The sequence below is a fragment of the Nannobrachium achirus genome (assembly GCF_963921795.1).
Source record: "Nannobrachium achirus genome assembly, chromosome: 8".
NCBI lineage: Eukaryota > Metazoa > Chordata > Actinopteri > Myctophiformes > Myctophidae > Nannobrachium > Nannobrachium achirus.
This window is the reverse complement of record NC_137817.1, coordinates 28,771,763-28,795,425: the sequence shown is the minus strand read 5'-3', so window position 1 is coordinate 28,795,425 and position 23,663 is coordinate 28,771,763. Positions and strand designations below refer to the sequence as shown.

The following is a 23,663-nucleotide window of genomic DNA, read 5'->3' as shown; positions in this document are numbered from 1 at the left end:
GGCCTTGATGCCGTCGTAATGGCAGATTTTACACCTGGTTCCATGCTGAAAATAGCCGATCTACAAGCTCACAACGTGCCGCTCTGCAACGCATTGTGAGATTGTAGATCCTCTATTTTCAGAGCGCAACACCACGAGTGCAACCAAACATAAAATTACTTGTATTGTTCTACTAATCTCTTCTACACTAGTCCCTCCCTAACATTTTAGTCTAGTTTTTATTTGTTGACGAAATTGTCCATATATTTAGTCTTAGTTTTAGTAATCATAGCTTAGTTTTTATATTGTTTTTATTTAGTTTTCGTCTGTGAAAAAGGGTTCGTCATATTGTAGTCTTAGTCGACAAAATCAACACCGGAAGGAGGTACTTGGCCAGGTACAGTGGTCTCTGTTTTGTCTATGCTCTTACAATACTGATATCATCCTCAATACAGTTTAATTTAGCAGTGAAATAAATCTATTGTATTGTATCTACTGTATGAAAACCCCAAAATGTCACTTTCATAGACAAAATACTATGGTACTCATATGAAAGCACGCCATGTTGATTTGAGTCTGATCTACAAAATAATTGACTACGCCCGGGTTCGACTTTGTCTTTAGCCATAGTGACAGCATTAGTGATGCGGTCAAGCTGCAGTCAAAAGGAGTATTAGGAGCCTGTATGTTTTACTGCCTATTGTAAATGTGCATCATTATAAGTGATCTGTAATTGCCGCAATTTACTGTGAAATTGTTTCCATTTGTTGGCTTTAGCACAGATGGAATTTGTCTTAATGACTGCCTTTTAAAAGTAATCGCTGGACCCATTCCTCTATTAGAAAAAGAAGAAATTATGTGGATCTTGGGATCCACGTAGAAATGGCATGGCTCATGTGACCAACCTGTGACATCAGGTTATTTATGACACCAGTCGTCTAATCTATGATGTATTTGTCATGTAGGCCTACAGTGTGACTAATACAGAATGAAGTTTGGGCATATTTAAAAAAGTATTAATGTGAAGCTAGCCTAAACCCTAGTGTGCAACTGGTAGCGTGCATACAAATTGTGGTGCTGATCGGTCCAGTGGTTTACAAGATTAGCTCCAGACAGCCACACACACAACACGTAATATGCACGCACGCGAGCGGATAACCTCTTGCAGAGCCCCACCATAAAAATAGTGAGATAAGTGTATATTTAGAGAGTTCAAGTCACTGTATGGTCTCCCATATGTCACACCATTTTGCATTTGCATTACATTCTGGCACTGACTGGCAGTGCATGTCTTTTTCTAGTATCAGTTACTGCGTATGTGTGTCTGGAGCTAATGTGGCAAACCCTTGGACCGACCAGAGCCAAAGTTCTTGTGCACACTGCCAGTAAGGCCACAGAGTACCTTAACTATTTTGTTGTATTTTTCATGTTTTATACTTGAAATTTAGACGACTAACATCTTAAGTTTGTCCTCATTTGATCCCTGCTGTTTCGATGTGGATCCCGAGATCCACATGGTTAGATTTATTTTCTTGTTGTCCCTTTCCACATAGCTTTACCCATCTTCACGTGCCTTTTCTCTCCATGTCCGGTTCCCTTTCTTGTTGCCGTCTTCACTTTGACACTCTTCTATTATTGCGCCTATTTCAAAGAAAGCCAGTAAAATCACCACTCATTCACCAGCTAAATGAATGGTCCCCCTATGGATTTCACACATACCACCAGAGCTGACTCACAAGTTATTTTCACAGCTGGAGGGTGTAAACAGCATGGCTCCAGAAGGCCTGTCCTGGAGCCAAAGAGCCACAGGAGCATACTTCTACTGCAGTGCAGAGAGGTATAGCTGATCTTAATGATCTCAACTAGGACAAGGCTATAGAACCTGTGCAGGGACGTGCTGGCCATTGGGAAAAGCGGGACAACTCCCGAATGGCCGGTTCATTCCCGGAAAAAAATAAAATGTCTTTCCATTTTGGGGGCTGGGCTGCCAACAAAGTAAATCGTCACTGTCGGGCAGAAACCTCGTATCTCCAAGTTTCATATGTGTACATTCTTTCGCAAAGCAAAGCACTGCTTCATCATACAAGGCCGTCGCACAAAAGTAGTGAAAACAGCAGATCTACAAGCACACAACGCCTCGCACCGCTTGTAGATCGGCTTGTAGATCGGCTGTTTTCACTAGTTTAATTTTTTAAATGATAAATACAAAACAAACGGTTTTGGACCTACAAGGTTTCCACCTGATGACAAAATATAACTCATGTAATTGGCCCACTGGCTTGTCACTTGTCATGATCTGAAATGGCAAATCTTTGAGTAGCAGCAGCGCTATGGAGAGAGATCTCTCTCTCTCTATAGCGCGCAATGAGGGCCTCTACAACTCTTTTTCCCGGGCTGAATCAGGGGCCCAGCACGTCCCTGAACCTGAGGCTTAACCTTCCTGGCATAGTTGCCTTGGACTTCCCTCAGACATAACTGTGAAGGCTAGTAGTACAGAGAATACCAAAAATAGGCCCTGGAGACAAGACTGATTTATTATGAACACATGTGACTTCTTCCATACAGTCATGTTTAGCCACATTGACTCAATTATTCAGGTAAAGTTTGGTAACATTTTAATGACTATGGAGAAAATGCAAACAAACACAGAATAAAAAAATAAAGCTATGAACAGCAAAATGGTCAGTTTAAATACAATTAGAGCCAAAGCTGCAAATAGACAACAATGACCTTTATTGATGGCTGAATGATCCTTTAAGAACCTATCCTTGTTTGTAAAAGATACACTTCAGGTATTGTGCTCCACTCAAAATGTAATTCTATCGTCTAATTTCCACTTCATTGGCTCTCTTAAGCTCAGCTGGTATAATAATAACTGTAAGAAAGACATTAAACCTATTTCAGCTTTGATTCCATTTTCTTCCCATGTTAAAAATGTATATTTTGATTAAGTAGATGCAACAAAAGACGTCTACAGTATACTTTATTCTTTCAAAATAGCATAATGTATAACGTTATACTGTAGGTCCTTGTGTACAGATTTAAATGGAAAGGTCTTTCCATGGTTCATGTCGTGTCCTTAAACTTAAAGCATCAATAAAGCAATCAGATAGGATACATGCAGATCAGTCTATCCAGTGTAAAAATGAGCCTGCAAAAGAAATGTCTCACCAACTTTGAAATGTAAATACTGTGCCCATTAACGATACTGCACTACATGAGATTTGCAGTTATGTTGTCTCTACCTGCCGGTCAATAACAGAAAAACATGTCACAAAAGAACACAAACATTTGGCCAATGTCTGTAGAGAACCAAAACTCACAGAAAAGGTTTCTCTTTCTTGCACCCTGGGTTGTAATAATATACTAATTTGCTGCCATGCCTTGTTGAAACTGTCACTCTCAGCTTTGCTGTTTGGATTGGTTCTCTCAGGCTCACTGGCCTTTGTTTTGTTTGTTTAAATAACCCAAATGAGAAGCAGTGACATGTTCCCAAACCCCCTTGACCAATGTTAAGAATATCACCTCTCTATTCCCAGACTTCTCTTCCCTGGCCACGAACAGAGTATCTTCTTTTAAAGTCTGTGATGCTCTCTGGTCGTTCTCTTCTTCGGCTGCCTTGTTAACCCAGCTATTTTGTTTGATTACAGTGATATTTTCGGTACCGAGTCCAATGCAACGTGACCTTCCGAAAATCCACGCTCAGAAGTCTCCACCACAGTCCGGCGGTACTCTACTGTATGTCTATTAAGAGTTTATTTCTGATATATTACTCTCATCTCTTAATAATACACAGTAACACGCTCAGTGTTCATTTAACTCTGAGAGTGTAACAAGGACACTGATGATTTTGCTGTGTGTGCGTTTCTCACAGCACACGTACATATGTGACCTTTGAATCCGTGCCCAGGTGGTTTTTGGCCAGGCACTTGTACGTCCCAGAGTCTGACACGGTGGGCCTCTGAATGACAAGTGTACCCTGGGGGTGAAGCAGCTCACTGCCTGCTGGCCGACCCTGCCCCGCCGTGGACAGAATGGAATGATCGGGCAGCTCCCAGGCGATCTCTGGCTTTGGGATCCCAATGGCAACACAGTTGAGCTGGAGAGGTGCCCCGGACAGCGCCCTCACACTGGAAGGTGGAGCAGTAGTGATCCGGGGAGGGTAGGCGATTATTACCACCGGGACCGTCAGAATGGCATCGCCAGCCTCACTCCTCGCCCTGCACACATAGTTCCCGCGGTCGCGGAGTGTTGTGTCCTGCACAACGAGGGTCCCATTCTCTAGCAGCTGAAAGCGTCCGTGGACCTGGGGTCGGGTGAGAGTGTGGCCCCCTGGAACAGTCCAGTAGATGTTGGGTCTGGGGCTCCCATCGGCCAGGCAGTGAAGGTAGAGAGGGTCCCCTGAGACGCTGCGTATGACGCCCCTTGGCCGCGTGAGGATGTACGGCTTCTGCCCCACGTCCAAGATAAGTAACTTCTCTATGTAGCCCATGGAGTTCTTTGCAGCGCAGCGATACTTCCCAGCATCCTGCCTACCAGGGTTGTAGATGACGAAACTCCCGTCATTTCCCAGGTGGTGGCGGGACCCGCGGTCTGACCCGCCAGTAAAGCGACTCCCGTTGGGCATGGTCCAGATGATTTCTGGTTTCGGGTGTCCGTCGGCAGAGCAGTTGAGAACCACCGTTTTTCCCATCCTGGCCACGATGCGCTCGTTGAAGGGGTTCTTGAAGATGGGCCTTCGTAGCATGCTGGTCACCTCCAGCTGCACCACCATCACTGCCTCTCCCTGGTCATTCCTCGCCATGCAAATGAACTCTGCTGTATCCGTCGGACGCACATTCCGGATCTCCAGCGTCCCATTATGGTGGACGTTAATCCTACTGCCAAAATATGGCGCTGTCAGGAAAATGTTGTCGGGCATAATCCACGTGATCGTGGGGGCCGGATCTCCCTCGGCTTTACAATCTATGAATTTCCTGGAGTATTTAGCTGCGGTATCTTTAATCACAGTCCGGTTCTGGTAAAAACCATTGATCACTGGCGGGTTCCCATCTATATCCAACTTGTAGATTTTGCTGTTTTCCCCAGCGCGGTTGCGAGCCATGCACACATACTCTCCAGCATCGTTCAGTTTCACATCCCTGATATCCAGAGAGCCATTCACGTGCATCAGGTAGCGCTCATTAGATGCTGCAATTACGTCGTTGGTTGGCAGCATCCACAGAATCTTAGGTTTGGGCTCTCCGACTGCTTCACAGTCAAAGCGGACGTTCCCTCCAGGTGGGACCTTTGCATAGGTATGGCTGGGCGCACGTATGATGGGGGCTGCCGTCACCACGGTGATATGAACATGCATCTCGTCTTTGCCCAACTGGTTTTCGGCATAGCATGTGTAATCTCCTTCCTCTGATATGCCAACCTAGGGAAACAAAACATTAACATAACATTTCTTTAAAGATTTGTGCAGCCTTAGCGAGAAAGATGACGAATAGGCTATATGCACAGCAGCCATTTTGGAGAGAAGTTGGGTCTCTTCTAGGATTAATAAGAGAAGGATATCACACTGGGCGTGTCCCAGCCGTGGTACCGGGGTATGGCACATGCGCAGTACAATCTGGCCTGCACCTACACTGTGGCTCAGTAGATGGCGGCGTGTAAACATTAAATGGTAGTGTTTGTTTTGTCCTACTTTAAGTGCCTGCTGGGGACTTGCTCTTTGCTCAAATTAAATGTTCTTATGCCACAAAACAAGTAGGCTTATTTGGTGCCCTAATAGGCACAACTATGTGTTGCATATCCTGAATGAATATAAGTTATAGAAATCCATCGTATTCTCATCTACTGCTGTTTTACTGATATTTTGTGTAAGTGCTTATAAATAAATTAAATTGTGCGGTCTGTTGATTTTTTTGCACAATACAAGTACGGCACGCAGTACAAGTTAAGACATATGCTTCAAAGTACAGGATTATATAAAAGCATCCCTCTGAAGACCAATTATTTCCCACAATTGATTGATTTAAAACTTTATTAGAAGTTTGCATAGGAAAAGCCAAGGTAGTTTCATAACGGCTGGTACAAGGTCAACTAAAAGGATAAACACCTCCAAAGAGCCTTGGGCTTGTTTCAATTGGGGTCCTTTAAAAAAAATAAAACACAGCACTATACAGAAAATATAAGAAAACCTGCAGCTGTTTAGGTGATGAGTGGAGAGAGAACACAACAAACAAACACACACCTCGCTCTACTGAGAACGGATCATGATCTTTTTTATCTAGTGCCTCTGCTGGAACACTCCACCATGGCAGTTCCTGTTAACACTGCGCATGTGCCATACCCCGGTACCACGCTGGGACACGCCCAGTGTGATATCCTTCTCTTATTAATCCTAGGGTCTCTTCTCACTTCCTTCACAGGTGTTACCAATAATACTAATGAAGGCTCTGTTCCATTCTAGTCAAACAGAGTCAGGGTGCCGATATTGTGTGGATGTCAAAGTGTGGTCCAGGGACCTTCATGGGCTTTCAGATGACCCCTTAAAAGGTGTAACTCTGAGAGTGTACATTAGTAATAGTGCCAACAATAATCGATTCAGCGATGCATCGCAATTCAGGCATGCACGATTCTGAATCGATTCAGCAACGTGACATAATCGATTATTAGAGCCATACATAAACAGGGGTTGACACTGGCTGCCCGTGCAGGTAAATACAACATACAGGCAGATGGAGTTTGAGCTGAGCGTCAGCAGACATAAGTAAACCCTTGGTGTCCGGTTGGAGGACTTCAAAATAAGAGTTCTTTGTCGAGTTATGGGAAAGTAATAGTCTTATGGTCTGTAGAATGTAAAATTACAGCACTGTTGGCCTATGTGCTTTTTTGACTGTTGGTACAAATAAAAAATAACAAGTGGGAATCCATAAATTCATAGCTATTTAGATGTTTGGCATAAATATTGTATTGAGTATATCTGACTGCTTGTATTGACTGATGAAAAAAATGCCATATTGTGCAATAATATAGAAAAATGTGGGGAGGGTATGCCTCGCAATGCATCGTAAAATCAAATTGTTACGTTGTTAATCGTAATCAAGTCGAATCGTGAGGGCAGTGCCAATGCACACCTTTAGTGAGAGTTATGGGGGACCTTAAAATAAAAGGTTTGAGAACCACTGTGCTACATGAAATGGAACAGAGCCTTCATTAGTATCATTTGTAACACCTTTGAATGAAGTGGGAACTTCTCTCAAATATGGCTGCTGTGCATATAGTAGTTGCTGCGACCTTTCATTTGCCAACAGGTCTGAGCGGCATGTATCTATTCTGCATCTAGCTTAAGTCAACTAAAATCTTTGTTTCTGGGTATCCCTGGAACAACGTATTTTGAGATGGGGGTCTACAGCCAAATATATATAATTTTGGGGGTCCTTGTCATGACAAAGTTTGAGAACCACTGATACAGGCCGATTCTACAAATGTCTTCTAAATCCTAACAGTTTTCTGAAAAAACGTATGTTCCTATATCACTGGTTTTCAAACTTTGTTAGGTCAAGGACCCCCAAATTGATATGTATTTGGCCTCGGACCCCCATCTCAAAATATTTAGTTCCAGGGACCCCCAGAAGCAAAGATTTGAGTTAAGCCATAAGCTAGATGCAGAATATCTATTCCAGCCACTACAGTACACTACCTTGTTTAGATAAAGTGTTCCATTGTCAAACAAGATGTAGCGTCTGGAGCGTCCTCCCCCACTGCTGCCGTCAGACTGCAGGGCGCTGTTGACCACCGTGCCATCTGGGAGACCCCAGGAGATCTCGGGCTGCGGGGCCCCCGACGCCTTACAGTCCACCTTCAGGTCGTTCCCGAAGGGCACTTGCTTCTTGCCATGCGCTTTAGTCTCGATCTTGGCCGGCTTCATAGACACAGTGACCTTCATGAGCTGGAGGTCATCACCGATGTTGCTGCGTGCCACACAGAGATAGTCCCCAGCGTCTTTGTCACTCACAGAGTTAACAGTGAGAGTTCCATTGTCCAGGACCTGGATTCTTCTGCCCATCCTGGAGACATACAGTAGATAAATGACAAAATGTGGATGCGTTATTATAAAGGGAAGGAGATCATTAGTGTGCTTAACCCTAAAGGCCAGCTTCGTTGATTAGCCAATATATCACATCTGTGGCAAGAGGAAAATGGATGAACTTTCCTTAATAATTCTGCAAAGCTAGCAGTCAATTTGGAAGTTGTAATGAGTTTTCCTTACGGGAAGCTGAAATGTGGTTGTGTGACTCTATACTGCCATTTGTCTCAATGAAGCTTAAATACATTTGGATATTTTTAAAACCCTGACAGGGCCGGAGAGGATAACTTTAGTTATATTACACCTGGAGTTTGTCTTTTACATTGCAGTTGTGTTATAAATCAAATGGCTAGCTCTACCAGCTGCAGAAAAACTATAAATTGCAGATTTCACAGCATTGTGTTGACAGATCATTTTGAAAATATATACTGACAGTGATGATAACTAACCTCAGCTTTCTTCCTCATTGCATGCAGAGATGCAACCTGGCAAACTTTCCCAAATTATTTACAGCAATCAAGGTCTCAGTTTAGAATCCAGAGATTGTGACTTCCAAGTTTCTGTTATGGTTTTAATTGTGTTCTGACTTTAAATAAAAATAAATTAGACAACTCTCCTGTTCTTACTTTTGTTATTTGAATAAAAAATAAAAAATAAACGCTCCATTGTCAGTTCTCATTGATACATGTTTTGCCCTGCTTCAGGAAAACATTGGTATTATTTGGTAAAGTTTCAACGAAGACTGTGGGTTTTTCATAAATGGGACCACATATAATTTGAGGAGAGATCCATCATCCCCAGAGATCCTCATCGTGCGTGTATCAGAACTCTTTGACATCCCTGTTTTTCATCATTCGGCAATAGCATTCAACTCTCTCACTAAAATTCCTCTCCACTGTTTCCACAAGGACTGACCTGGATTTGATAAAGCCTTGGACCAGGATGCTCAATAAGCAGATTCTCTTATTTCAAAGTATAAGGAATTGACTAGCCTTCACACTGAAACAGACACACACTTTTTCTCTTACCTAAGAGATCACCCAAAGGTTCAGTGCTGGAAACGAAAAATAGGAAATATGGAAACCTGAGATGGAAACTTAAAAATGAAAACAGAAATATTTCCACTACACAGATACAATGATGCCTGGAGATGTTCTACTTTTCTGCAGCAAAGGGCTCTCTATTTTTGTAGTACTATATTTCAAAACCAAGATGTATAAATGTTTTTGGCTGTAGGTGCCCGATGCATGAATGGGGCCTTGTCATTACTATTATGTTTGCTGATCCACAACAGCAGTCTCTCCACTGAGAACTGTGAGCTATGTGTTCTAATATGAGAGGCAAAGCTACAGCTACTACTGTATATGTGTTAGATTACAATTGCATCATGTCTTCTGTTTTTCAGAGAGCAACCAAAATGTTCAAAATGTTTCTTTTTGACAAATTCAATACATTATAATTGTAAGTGCAATCCTGTGCTTCTAAATGCTTTATTGTGTATTATACAACAGGTAGTTCTGACAAAGCAATCTGATTGGTTGAAATAGCTATCTACCCGTATCTACATCAGCATGATGGCACTGGTCTAATCAAAAAGAAAATCAGCTGTGCCGGGTCCTGTCCCAGCACTATGCTAAGTTCAGGGACATAGTAGCTAAATCTAGCATTTAAAAATATAAAATTCTATTGAATATCTTAATTACAACGAAATGGAATTGACGTATTTTTTTGTTTGTTTGTTTGTTGTATAATCGCAACATTAAACTCAAGTGTGTGCTTTAATGTGATTATAGGCACCTCAGCGCTGCTTATGGAACGGCTCCGCATTGTTCCTGCCGCAACGCTGTCGTGCCAATAACCACGTTAAAGCACACCCTCATGTGTAATATTGCTTAAATCAGACACTTTTTACCTGTGCCACTGGTCCACCACAGCTTTAGAGGGCAACCTCCACATGATCCTGGGTTTGGGCTCTCCTGTGGCCGAACAGTTCAGATTGAGCTGGTCCCCATAGAATAGCTCTGTCACACGCTGGGACATTGCAAGTATCCGCGGCGGAGACTCGCGATTCTCTACCGCCAGAGTCACCACCCTCCGCTCGGACCCGGTAGAACTGGTAGCGATACATTCATATTTCCCATTGTCTGTTGGAGTAACATCCTTTACATAGAGGGTTCCATTCTCATACACTGATATCCTGGGGTCAAACGCAGGCCTGTTGTGTTGGACGGTTGAGCCATCGAAGAGCACCCAGTGAACAGATGGCAGAGGGCTGCCCTGTCCAGTACAGGGCAGCCAAAGGTCTTGCCTCCTGCCTACTTTCACTTGCTGCCGTTTCTCTTCCAGGATGCCAGGGGGCGCTGCGACCACCTGCAGTCGAGCTGTAGCAGTGTCAGCCCCTGCTTGGTTACTAGCGATGCACTTATAATGGCCTCTGTCATAGACAGACACCTGCTTAATGACCAGGGTCCCCTCAGAGGTCACCGATACCCTGCCCTTGTCCAGGTTGTCACCCCTAACCTGGGTCCGATTGGCTAGGATCCAGGATATCATAGGTGTGGGTCGGCCCTCTGCCTTACATTTCATTTCCACAGTCCTCCCCGCATAGGACTTGATTTCGCGCAACTTTGGCTCCAGGATGCGCGAGGGGTAGGCTACGACAGTGAGGGTAATCAGCAGTTTGTCCGAACCGTGATCATTTTCAGCCAGACATAGGTATTGTCCTCGATCCTTTACATTGGCATTCTGGATGGACAATGTGCCATTGTCAAACACCTCAAACTTCCCCATCCTTCCCTTGATGGTAAGTGTACCTGAAGACAGAAAGAGAGAAAGGGTGCTTTTAATGTCATGCGGATGCCCCTCACAAGTGGAATAGTCAACTGCAGTTCCAACTGTGTTCAGTAGTCTACACACTGGTGTGAGATTTGCACTCTCACATTCAAGTCACTTCTTGAAATCCCATTATTGTAGGCTTACAGGGCCCTACAGTATTTTCGTTCGTTCCTTACCGCTTATCCCTCAACTTCTTGGCCTTTTTTGATATTTTGAAAAACATTTTAAAATACTTCAAATCGCTGATCTACATCGACACGTTGTGAGCTTGTAGATCGTCTATTTGAACTATTTAAAAAAAATCTAAATAGTAAAAAAAAAAGGCAAAGACGTTTAGGGATGAAGGGTAAGGCACGGATGAAAATAGGGTCCACGTTATAGTAGCCTACTGTCAAATGCACACACTGATATTATTAATATTATGACAGAATTTCTAATGCTTTTAATCAAATAGAAAATCACTTAACCATCACACATCCATGTGCACGAACGCCCGTACACACTCAAAAACCACACACACTCAAATAACGGGAGATGTGAAATTATGCTGCAATAGACATTTTTGGAAACGAAATGCTTATTATTACAATTTATGTTCAAAACTAGAACTTCTCTTTGTTTACCTGAGCTTGAAGAGAACCGCTTCCAGCTGATTCTGGGCTGAGGGTTTCCAGAAGCCTCACATGGCATGAAGGCATCGGAGTTGGCGAGCACAGTGAAGCTGGCCACATTCCCCCCCACTATCTTGGGCTTATTGCTCAGGTCCTTGGTGGTGGCCTCGAATCCTACTATATTACCTGTAGTAGTCTCATAGCCAGTGATGTGATTGTAGGCACTGGAGATGGCTTTATCTATATCCTGGTTGCTATACGGGGCAGGAGTGTTAGTGTAGCCTTGCTCTGCTGTCAGAACAGTCACTGTGTCAAAGGTGAAGGCCTTTTCTGGTCTGCCTCTGGCTCTACTACTTTGTGTTGTGGGTCTAATTGTGCTAGCTGTTGGTCTCTGTGTGCGGTGAGCGCTTTTCCTCTCTGACGATGGCCGTATATTGCTGTGGACTCTGCTTTGAGATGTGGTTTTAGGCCTGTCTGTGGTGGCTGTCCTGAATGTTGTTGTAGGGGTAGTTGAGGTGGTCCAGGGTCTGCTGGTCACAGTGTAGACTTGTGGTCTTCTAGTGGTGGGTGTAGGTGTAGTCCAGTCAACCACTTCATACGAGTCTATCTCTTCCACTGAGTTCTTATCAGTGGAGACGGTCACTACGGATCTCTCCGTCTCCCTGGATGGAAAGTACAGGGGCTTGGAGACAGAGACGGTCCACTGGGCTAGCGTTGTGGTCTCTACGGTTGTTTCCATTGTAGTTGTAACTTCTGCTGTGGTGGTGGGAGATTCAGTCGTCGTTGTAGGTTTCCTGAAGGGTTTCCTGCCCCTGAAAGGCCTCCTCCTCCGTTCCAGGCGCCCCCCTGCACCTCCAGGCCTCGGTTTGCGATCAAACCAACGACCAGGAGAGCCCCCAGACCCAGATGACAAGACCTCGTCAAGGTTGGTCCTGGATGGTGGTTTAACTGTGGTTGGTAAAGCAATAGTCTGGGTGTCTTGTGGCGTCGTAGCGGGGGTTGTGGCAGGGGTGGTTGTGGCTGGGGTGGTTGTGGAGCTGACGTAGTAGGACACAGCGCTGGAGGTCCTGTGGTGCGAACTCGGCTGGGATGTTGTAGGCTCAGGGTCAGTGGAGGATGAATCTCCATAGTCGTCATCTGTAGAGCTCTCGATGTTCTCATCATATCTGGGTGGAGACACCGTCTCAGGTTCAGTCAGAGAGTCCGCTGTGGGCCAAGTGGGAGCTGTGGTTGGGGCGGTGGTAGTCGTTTCAGCCGTAGTGGAAGCTTTTGTGGTAGTTGACGGCTTCCGCAGCCTCTCCAGTATCTCCCTCTGCGTCGCCCTGCCGCCGAACAGTCTGTCCCATTGGATTTTCTCCCTGGTGACCTTGGGGGTGGCCATAGTGGTGGTGATTGAGATCATTGGCTCTACAGTCGTGGTCGTATGTGGATCAGGAGTAGTGTCTGGTTCAGGGGCATCAGCAGAGGTGATATAGCTACTGGACAACTCCAGCCTGGACTGGGTACTGCTGCTGGGGGGGATCTTTGAAGTAAAGTCGTAGTCAGTGGTGGTGGTTACAGCATCTTGAGTAGTAGACTGTTCTACTATTCTAGTTAAAACGGAACTGGGGTAGGATGTTGGTTTTTCAGACCTCAGATCGTTAGTTGTTTTCTTCTTCCCATCTTCATCACAGTCACAGTCTGTAAGAAAAAATAATATGAACATCTACAATATGACAACTGTCATAAGTTAAAGATAGACAGACGGACGGACGGACGGACGGACGGACGGACGGACGGACGGACGGACGGATGGACAGGCAGACAGACGGATGGACAGACAGGCAGTCAGACAGACAGACAGACAGACAGACAGACAGATGGACATAGACAGACAGATAGACAGACAGATTGATTGATCGATCAAACGATTTATTGCCTACCTGTAGTCAACTCCATTGTATATGGCACTGTGGTATTCCCTTCCTTTCTCACTGTGGGTTGTTTGAGTTTATTGATGAAAGACTGAATGTCAGTGATCCTGTTGGGTTTGACAATCCTCCGACGGCCTTGAAACGTCCTCCTGTGACCCCCTCCTCGGCCCTTCTTGGGCGGGATGATATGGATCTGCTGACGGGAGATGATGGTCGATCCAGCCGGCAGGCGAGGGGACTTGATCCTCTGGGTGGTGTGGAAGGTAATTTCATCTTTCTGTCTCTCAGTGGTGGTGACGGCTGTGAACGTGGTTTCGCTTTCTGGGTCAGTGGAGGTGTGGATTATTGGGTCAACCGGACCCGGTCCGTCCATCATTGGTGTAACATTGGGGTCAGTGACAAAGGTGAGCACTGCCCTGGTGGATGTCTCTGGCTCAGCATCCGCGTCTCCTGAGAACTGGAGCCGGGTTTCTTCTGAAGCGTCTGTGATGGTGAGACGAAGGGTGACCGGATGTCTGTTTGAGGGCAGCTTGGAGGTCCTCTCTAGAGCGTAGGACCCTGTATGGTCTGGAACCGATGTATATGGAGTGACTTCATCACTCTGACCTTCACTAACTCTTTCTGGACTATCTGTATATGTGGATTTGATTGGTGTACTATCTGACTGTCTGTACGACTCTGTAGTTAATGTGTTAATTTTTTCTGTTACTGCCATGAAACTAATCTGACTGCTGTCAGGGGTCTCTGTGTTCTGCTTTGCATTGGACTGAGTGTTGTCTGTTGTTGTCATGATATTCATGTTCTCTGTGGTGGCCATGGCTGCAGTGTGACTGTTGTAGTTCCCTTGGTTTGTAGTTATGCTGGTTCTACTTTCTTGTGGCATGTCTGTTGATGGCTGCACTATACCTGCAAACAATCGCCTTTCATTTTGACCTTCGCCCGAACCAATTTCACCGTCTCCAGAGAGAATGTTTTCTTCAAAGTTAAATTTCTCTTTTTCGCCCTTTGTTTTTCCTGCTGAACCACCTTGGGCTTTTTTCATTAACTCAGCAAATTTTTCTGGGTCCACTTTCCTGTGTGTATTATCAAATGTTCTCCTATTGCTCCACATACGTCTACTACTAAGTGGACCCCTCCTCCTCTGTCCCAATCGACCCGCAGAGCCACCTCTGGCCTGTGGCCCGAGTCTGGGGTAAGGGCGGTCTGAAGTAATGGTCCTGGACTCCTGGCTGGTTCTTTCAGAGGGGCTGGACGAGGGTACCTCACTGATAACAACTTCATTGTCCATCAGACTGGGGTCCACCTTGACCTCTTCTGCCCCCATTCCAGACCCCTCTATGTCTAACTCTGGCTTCTCATCTGACCCTTGTCCAGTCACTGTCACCTGTGACACCAACAGGTCAACCCCGAGATGGTTACTGGCTATGCACCGGTAGAATCCTCTGTCCCTTGCAGTGAGCCCACGAATGCCCAGGGTTCCATTCTTATACACATTTCTGTTCCTGTAAGACTTGTCCACCATTGACTGGTCAGGCAGTAGCCATTGTACTGAGGCCTCAGGACTGCCTGTGGATCCACAGTCCAGAACCAGGTTTTGGCCCAGTGGTCGAGAGAGTTGGACTCCGTTCACTTCGGTTTCTTCCACGTCCGGGGACAGGACTGTCACCCGGAAGCTGAGCACATCGGCATCCAGGTAGTTGGTGACAATGCACCGGTAGAGACCTGTGTCTGTGGTGTCTGCTCCTCGTAAAGTGAGCTTCCCCTCAGCTGTGATGATGATCCTCCTGTCCTCGCTGGAGTAAGGTGCCCGAACCTTAGTGCCGTCTGCTAAGATCCACTCCACTGATGGCTTTGGTTCGCCCATCGCCTGGCACTGCAACTCTGCTACACCACCTGTTAGGAGATGATATGATATGATATGATATGATATGATATGATATGATATGATATGATATGATATGATATGATATGATGTGGTAGAATATGATATAGGATTACGGGAATTATGGGAAAAATGCATATGACATTACAATTCTCTCACTGCACCGCATAGGATACATTTTAAACTAGAAGCAGTGCTCTTCCGAGCACAGGTCTCCGCCAGGTCAGGTAGGTTATTGTGGCCTCCTGGTGGCGCTATATTGTGAAAGGTGTGCCATATGTTTTTGGGCCTTGCACAGCAATCGGACAGTGCATGCATGATTTGAGCCATTTTGTTCCAAAAATGTGTTTTGCAAAAGTTGACCTGCCAGTGGCGCTATAACAGGCCAATGTGAAACGGGTGGCATTTGTTCCTTGACCTAGTGGGAATGTGTGTGCAAAATTTCATGCAAATCGCAAGCGGCGTTCAGAATTTGAGGCATTTTGTTCAAAACGCACCAGTCCTGCAAACTTTGGAATCCAATGTTAGCCATCACTACTACTACTAATACTAATACTAATACTGTGTACTGACTTGCGTGATTTTTGGACAAAATCTGAAGGAGTAATATCAAAGAATGTGTTTTACATAAGTCAGCCTCCTGGTGGTGCTATAAAAGGCAGAGGTGAAAAATGTTATAGGTAAAAACACAAATTGGCCGCCACCATGAGTGATTTTTACTGTCAAAAATATATATATATTTTTTTTTTTATGTTTTTTTTTTTTTATCCCACGGTTTTTGCAACCCATTCTTTTCACCCGGTGACTACCTAACCTGTAGTCCTGGTTTCTGCTCTCCCCCTGCCGCGCCAGGGGACATTGGGGAGCACCCAGCTGGCTAGGGGGAGGTAGTATAGAAACCAGGACTACTGCATGTTTTTTTGTGTGAGGGCCTATGCCCAAGGAGACACGGGGAGAACATGCAAACTCACCACAGAAAGGCCCTATTGCCAACCCCACCTAGGGTGTGGGTGCTGATGACGCGGGTGGAGGAACACGCCCCCAGCACCCACAGCAAAAATAAGTTTAGCAAATCAGTCTCATGGTGGCGATGAAACAGGCCCATGGGAAAGATGTGGGGAAGAGGCTCTGAATTCTCCCCTTTGCAAATCCCGCCCCATTCTGCCCTGTTACTATGGTGGTACAGATGACCCTGGGCAGATTGTTTTTATAGTGGCAGTGGATGGGGGGAGAGGGTATTTTCATTGCCTCATTATTGCAATTTAAAGTACCAAAGGAAAAACATCTAGGTGATATTAATAAAAAGGGAAGACAAAGGTACAGTAGTTACATTGCAAAACAGGGGGTTTCCCCGAAAATATATGTTTTAATTTGTTTAATCCCAGTGGGACAGAATCACCATTGCAGATTCTTTTATAGTGGAAGTGGATGGGATTTTTCTTTTTTTCATAGCCTCATTACAGCTATATAAAGTACCCAAAAAAAACACATCTACGTGATATTAATAAAAAGGGAAGAAAAAGGTACAGTAATTACATAGCAAAACAGTAGTTTTCCCCCGAAAATATATGTTTTAATTCGTTTAATCCTCTGGATCAGAGAGAGAATAGAAATAGAAAGAGAAAGCGCAGTGCATCTTGGGTATGAAGATGACAGCCAGATTATAGTTCTCCTCACATAATAGGCTGGCTTTGGTAATTCTGCCCATTTAAAATATATGTACCCAATCGTAACTCTTAGTTACATTGATAAGGTCCATGTGAACTAGTTTGTTGAAGCTTATTCATTATATTGAGCGAAATCGCGATCACCTCGCGCGGCCGTACTAGACGCATGCCGTGTCGCGCAGTGCGGACCGTTCTTGAAAGCCTGAAGCAACATTCTCCACTGCACAAACCCCACCCCCGATAGCAAAAAGTGAATGGTTTTTTCTGGTTGGCCAGTCAGGGAGTCTCAGGGACCAATCAGAAGGCTGACAAACGGTGGATTGGCACCCATAGATTGTGTGTGCACAGTTTGGCATAGGAACCGGGCCAACGGCGTCAGAGATTAGCTGTTTGACAGATGGACAGATTCACATACGCACGGACGGATGGAAAGGGGGCCCATAAGTGGTTAGCAGATGTGAATAGCTGTGGTTTTACCTAATTTGTGGTTAGATGTGTGGATCTGTGGAGTCACATTGTCTATAATAGCTAAGTTATTCACCACTAATCTGTGACACCCACCTGTGAGTACAGAGTGCTCAGTCTTGGTCTGGTTGTCTCGTCTGATCATGGCCCAGCTGTAGCGCTCTCTCTTGAAGGCTCTGTTTTCCACACGTAGGTTGACCACAGACTTGTATATTATATGCAGAGTGGAGAATGTGGTAGTGGTCCGGTCTAGCTGGAAATGAACCTCTCCTTGCATCAGCCATCCAGGAGACGCTTTAATCTCAGCCTCAGTGCCTGTGTGAATCTCCTCTTGCCCATCCTCTGGTCTGATCTGACTGTACCTGTATATCATCTCCGGGCTCCTGGCCAGCATTAGGCCTCTCTCCAGCCTCATAGGAGTGTCACTATAGGTAGCCAGTATGCGCCACAGTTGCTGTATATGCTCATAGTCAATGTTACACACAAGAGAGGTGGTTATTCCAGCAGTAAGCATGGTGACATTATTGACCCCTTCCTCTTCCAAGGTCAGGGTCAGGTTCTCCATGGCAGAGGGTCTCTGGACAGTGCAGGAGAGGCTAGCGTCATTGTGGAATTGGTCCGTCAGATTCATTTGCAAGGAGCCAATTGGTGCAATGAAGTCCCTTGGGGAGACAGGGGTGAAGTCCCCCTCATCCAGACTGATGTTCTTCTGCTTCAGGTGGGGTTTAATCCATGGCTTGGTGCAGATGAAGGCGTCACTGTGGAGCTGGAGTAGGGATCTTCTGTGGGACAGAGCAGGATTCTCACACACAGGGCAAAGACCTCTGGGATACTTCTTGTCTCTCTTGCATTTCAACACACCTGGAAGATATATTTTGTATAATATTATATCAATCATATAAAGAATAATCTAGTGGTTTACTATAGGAACTATAGGAATGGGACATTTATACAGCCCATATTATATCATTAATGGGGGACACTGACAGTTGATTTATAAACCAAAGTGACCCATGAAAGTCAAGTCAAGTCATGCAAGCACATTTAAAAATAGTTGGAGTTGACCTTGCTTTCTGTGGAGCGTGCTTTCCGCGCAAGATGAAAATATCATCATACAAAATTGTAATGTTTTATGACATTACTTTTATGCTAGCCAAGTCATAATTTATTGAACCATTACTTTGATAGCCAAGTCATAATTTATGAAACCATATATTACTTTTTGTTATTTTTTGTCCTATCTTTTTGTAGATTAAGAGAGGATCCTGAAGTAACTGGGCTTCCAATAAAGTGTCAGCAAGATTGTATCTGTTTCTCTTGACTTATCTGTTTTAAAGTAAAACATGCTAATAAAGTTCTACAGCATGTAGAAATTCCACCAGACGTGGCACTGCTAGTTTAAGGCACTTGAATGTAGAGCAAAACGGTCAACATTGTGCCTAGATGAAGTGTAATTAATAATTATCTCCACCAGGCCGGAAGGCCTATTTTACAAAAGATTACGAAAATCATGGCTACATTGTCGGATCAACCCCAACTTTTTATCACACATTGAAGGGAAACTAAACCAGGGTGTAGCCTAAATGCTACAAAAGTAACTGTTTGTTGCAGAAAGATGAATTTGAATTGTCTTTGTGTATGACAGTGGTTCTCAACCTTTTCAGGCCGTGACCCCCAAAATAATGTTAACTGAGGACCCCCCCCCCCCCCCACCCTGACGAGCACTAAAGAGTTGAGGCATTACATTTTGTATAACATGGCTCTATTGTGAAAATAGCAGATCTACATGCTCACAACACTATATAAATGTGCATAAACCCTCTATAAACCTAAACTTTATGTTGGTTTGTTTACTGAGAAAACAATGTTGCCCATTAAGTTAATCATGTGGGGACCCTCGAAAAGATGTGAGGACCCCCCTGGGGGTCCCGACCCACAGGTTGAGAACCACTGGTGTATGACACCATGATGCTGTGATATGTAGTTGTATACTTATTTTAAAATAGTGACAATAGCCGATCTACAAAGTTTTGTCATTGGGGGGAAATTTTAGGCAACTTTCTCCTACAAATATAATAACATGCCCAAAATAGGGAGGCCTGTTTAATAGTTGTTCAGAACGGCTTGAATTGTTACAGAGTTCCGCATTTTTCAGTTCCCCACCTGTGTGCGTCTGTGACCACTCTGGGAACCATGCCATCCGACAGTCACATGACCACGGGTTGCCATGCAGGAAAAGGTTCTCCAGCTGGGAGCAGCCAGACAGGATGTCAGCGGGCAGACTGGTGAGGAGGTTGTCTGACAGGTGGATGTTCCTCACTGAAGACACCTTGAACACCTGGCTGTGTCTCAGTGTGATGAAGGTGTCTGGGTGAAGCTGCTGCAGCTGGTTGCCCTCCAGGTGGACCAACTGGAGGTTGGTCAAGCCGTAGAAGGCCTCAGGGTGGATGAACTCAATGCGGTTGTGGTCCATGTGGAGCCTGAGCAGGCCTTCCAGCCCTTTGAACGTCTCTTTCCTGATTTCCTTCACTTGGTTGTAGGACATCTTCAGCACCTGTGTGTATTAGAGTTATTAGACATGGAGACTGATGGTTTGTTGACATTACAATAGATGCCTTAATGGTCCACGTCACATTGATATAAACCAGTATGCGCACGCCGGTCGGCACCAAATGAACCCCACCGTTCATAGGATGCAATGGATGGCACTCGTGTTTAAAAATGCATTCCATCAAACTTTCAGATGCCGTTTTTCTCCCAGTGTGGAGGAAGAATGCTTAGGATTTTTACTGTAAATTCTCACTCTTGAAATATATAATCCTTAGTTTCTGTTGATTGTAAACAATAATAGCGATTCAAAACAGTTGTCCTTCAAACCCCACCTCTATTCACCGTCATCAGAACAGAGGGAGCGCTCCTCATGATCACCCACCCGATCCACTGGATCACCAGAGCGTCTACTGCTCGCCCAGCTGCAGTCCATGAAGCCTAATTATGCTCCGTCATGCGACGGTGTCACGCGCAGTGCAGACCTCCAAGCTCAGAAGGGTTGCATTGGTGACGCGATGTGAGTTTGTATATCAGCTACTCGGTTGACGTGGAACACCGTTGCGCAATGAAGTATATGTCTCGATAAGGGCGCACCCATGGGAGCACCTCACTAGCACACAAGAGGAGGTTGAATAACCAGTGCTCCCCAAAACAACAGGTTTGGGGATCTGTTGGGAATTGATTACATGATACAGTCAGCTGTGCATTCAGTCTCAATGTTTGTAAACAAATAATTGGTCTATTGAACAATAAATGTAGCTATTTAAGGCACATCATTATTAAGAACAGTCTTTTCACTCATAAAAGCAGCAGGTTATTGAAGTGATCCCATCTGGGAAAACATCCAGAAATCATTTACCGGGAAAGGTACTTAAAATAATAAATCAAAATAATATCCTTATTTGTGTATGTGTGCAGACGGTCAGACCTAGCCTTCTCAGCAGGCGCAGTGGAGTTTGCAAAGGACAAAAATAAGGGCAATTATCTTTGCTGTTGTAGTGATTTGCGATGAGCTGGGATTGAACCCGAGGCTCCCAGTCGCCAGACCGACGCACAACCTATCGCGGCCAAAAGGGCTGAGCCTGGGTCTTGGCTGTACTAACTGGGGGCTGCAATGTGCATTGCTGTGAAGTACTGTGCATGTACTGTAATGTATATACATTATTTTGTGATATATTAAATTCCCATCTCTGCGTGAACCCTTTAGGGCCTTTAGGGCAAACAAACATCATTGCAATGCAAACAGTTATAAACAAGATCCAAATATTTGGAAAAAGAGCTTAAATGATTCAGGCTTTTTAATTTTTCTTTTTGCAAAAAACAAGCTCACACGTTGCGGTGTTGTGAGCTTGTAGATTGGCTATTTTCACAGCACAACACTTACAGTAGCCTATACGAAGTATTGTATTCTACCTGTAAGGACTTGAGGTCGAGAAAGGCCCTGTCCTCAATGCTGTGGATGGTGTTGCTGTGTACCATCAGTAACTCCAGATGTTCCAGTCCTGAGAGATCGTTATCTCCCAGGATGGTTATACTGTTGTACCTGAAGACACAGAGAAGAAACATAGCCTGCATGAAGTCTATATTACCTGCACTACTTATCATGTTGGAGGAGACAGGGTGAAAACAGATGCAGTAAACAGACTGTAAACAGACTGTTAAATATGGACCCCGTTCATTTTTACACTCCTTAATCAACACTCAGTATTTACTACTGTAGCGGAGAAAGTGGGAGAGAGAAAGGGGAGAGAGCGAGAATTTCCATTATTAATGTGGTTGTCCTCACTGGGCAACCAGACATTATAGATGTCTGACATCATAGACCACATGAGAGTGACACAGTATGTCCATATATGGGCATTCCAAGATATGGGCTTAATATTGATGACATCAGGGATCTCCATATATGGGCATAAAGGGGGCAAGGACTGACACCGAGATCAAAACCTCCACCAGCTGTCAGTCAGTCTGTCTGTCAGTCTGTCAGTCAATCTGTCCGTCACACATCACGTCACACTTTTGCCCTACTCATATCTCCGGCACCGTTGCCCCGATCCATGCCACACACACACACACACACACACACACACACACACACTCCTTGGCTGCCAAACCACAACCTCCCCTCATTTCTCACATGCTCCTCTTCTAACGCCACCATCAGGCCGAATTTAGCAAAACACATTTTTGAACACTGCTCCTATACAGATTTGGGCCTAAAATCAAGCAAATTGGATGGCAAATCACAACCTCCGCCCCTGATTTCTCACATGCCCCTCTTCTAGCGACACCATCAGGCCGTTTTTTGCAAAACACATTTTTGAACACTGCTCCTTTTGCCCTAAGTGGTACACAGTATCTCTAAAGTCATGTCATCAACAATGGATTTCCCATATTCCTTCCTGATTGGCCATGATTGCCTTCTAAAGTTTGTGTATGTGACGTGACGGTCACTTATCTCCTGATTAGGGAGTCTTAGTGGTTATAAAGGTGGGACTTCTGCCATGTAATTTCCCTGAAGTTTTGCTAAGAGATACGTTATATAGTTTTGAATTAATTTTCTCCATTGAGATGGAGATGACTGATAGGGATCACATGAGACTGAAACAGTATGTCCATATGGGCATTCCAAGATATGGGCTTATAATATCAGCCATCAGGGATCATATTATGGGCATAAAAGGGACAAGGACTGACACAGAGATCTCCATATATGGCCATTAATTTATTAGTGAATTAATTTTCTCCATTGACTTGAATGGGGAAAATTGGTAATCTGAATGAATTTGCAAGTATGACTTGCTCATGGCACTTGCAATTTCCAATTGCATCTTTCTAGTTATTATTAGCCTATTTGTAGGCCTATAAATGTAGTGGTCCAACCAGTAAAAAGGGCATCTTAATTCAAAGCAATGTTTTCTGATATAAATCTGAATCAGAGAGGGAGAATGTGTGTGGGGGGGGGGGAGAGAGAGAGAGAGAGAGAGAGAGAGAGAGAGAGAGAGAGAGAGAGAGAGAGAGAGAGAGAGAGAGAGAGAGAGAATGAGAACGACTCACTCACCCTAGGTTAATTCGTTCCACAGCTGGCTGGATCTTGTCAGGTATTGCGGTCAGGTATCTGAAGGTGCAGTGCACTTCAGTAGGAACATAGCACGCGCAGGATTTGGGGCAGCCGTTACTTCCCGGCAGCAAGGCGGCCAAGACAAACGCAGTCTTCAATAGCCAGCACCGCAGCCACAGGTATGACGGCCCGTAAGCACACATGGTCACTGTGGCTTCAGGTTTAAGGAGGCACTACGACTGGGCAACTAACGGTGGAATTAATGAGAACCTCCTGCGGAGTTGGACAGCGTATTTGGCTGTTTCATTGGGTATGAAAATGTGATAGCCTATAATGTAATAAAATTGCCTGAATCGGGAGAGAGATATGGGACATAAGAGACATGAAGAATGATTGTTAATGAGAACACACCGGAAATTACTTGAAATCATCAAATATAGGCCTATAAATCAGTGCAAATTGTAGCCTATTATACTGGGAAGTGTGAAAATGCCTACAACTTCCACCAGGCCTATGGGCTATAATTTATTTATTTGATGGCCTAGCTTATAAAGGCCTATGTATAATTACAAATAATAATAATTATAAAATAAATAAATAAAAAAACAGCAGGGTGTAGGGCA

General features: G+C 44.6%; 1 protein-coding gene across 1 annotated transcript; it reads right to left on the bottom strand.

Annotated features, from left to right (window-relative positions):
• Positions 1–3,847: 3,847 nt before the first annotated feature.
• Positions 3,848–23,243, bottom strand: igsf10 (immunoglobulin superfamily, member 10; the record flags this gene model as incomplete). The annotated part of the gene is made up of 9 exons (XM_080731809.1): positions 3,848–5,398; positions 7,670–8,036; positions 9,969–10,869; positions 11,515–13,182; positions 13,425–15,308; positions 17,526–18,290; positions 19,593–19,983; positions 21,393–21,522; positions 23,041–23,243. The coding sequence occupies 9 exons, from the start codon at positions 23,241–23,243 to the stop codon at positions 3,848–3,850; spliced, it is 7,860 nt and encodes a 2,619-aa protein (XP_080587935.1).
• Positions 23,244–23,663: the final 420 nt, after the last annotated feature.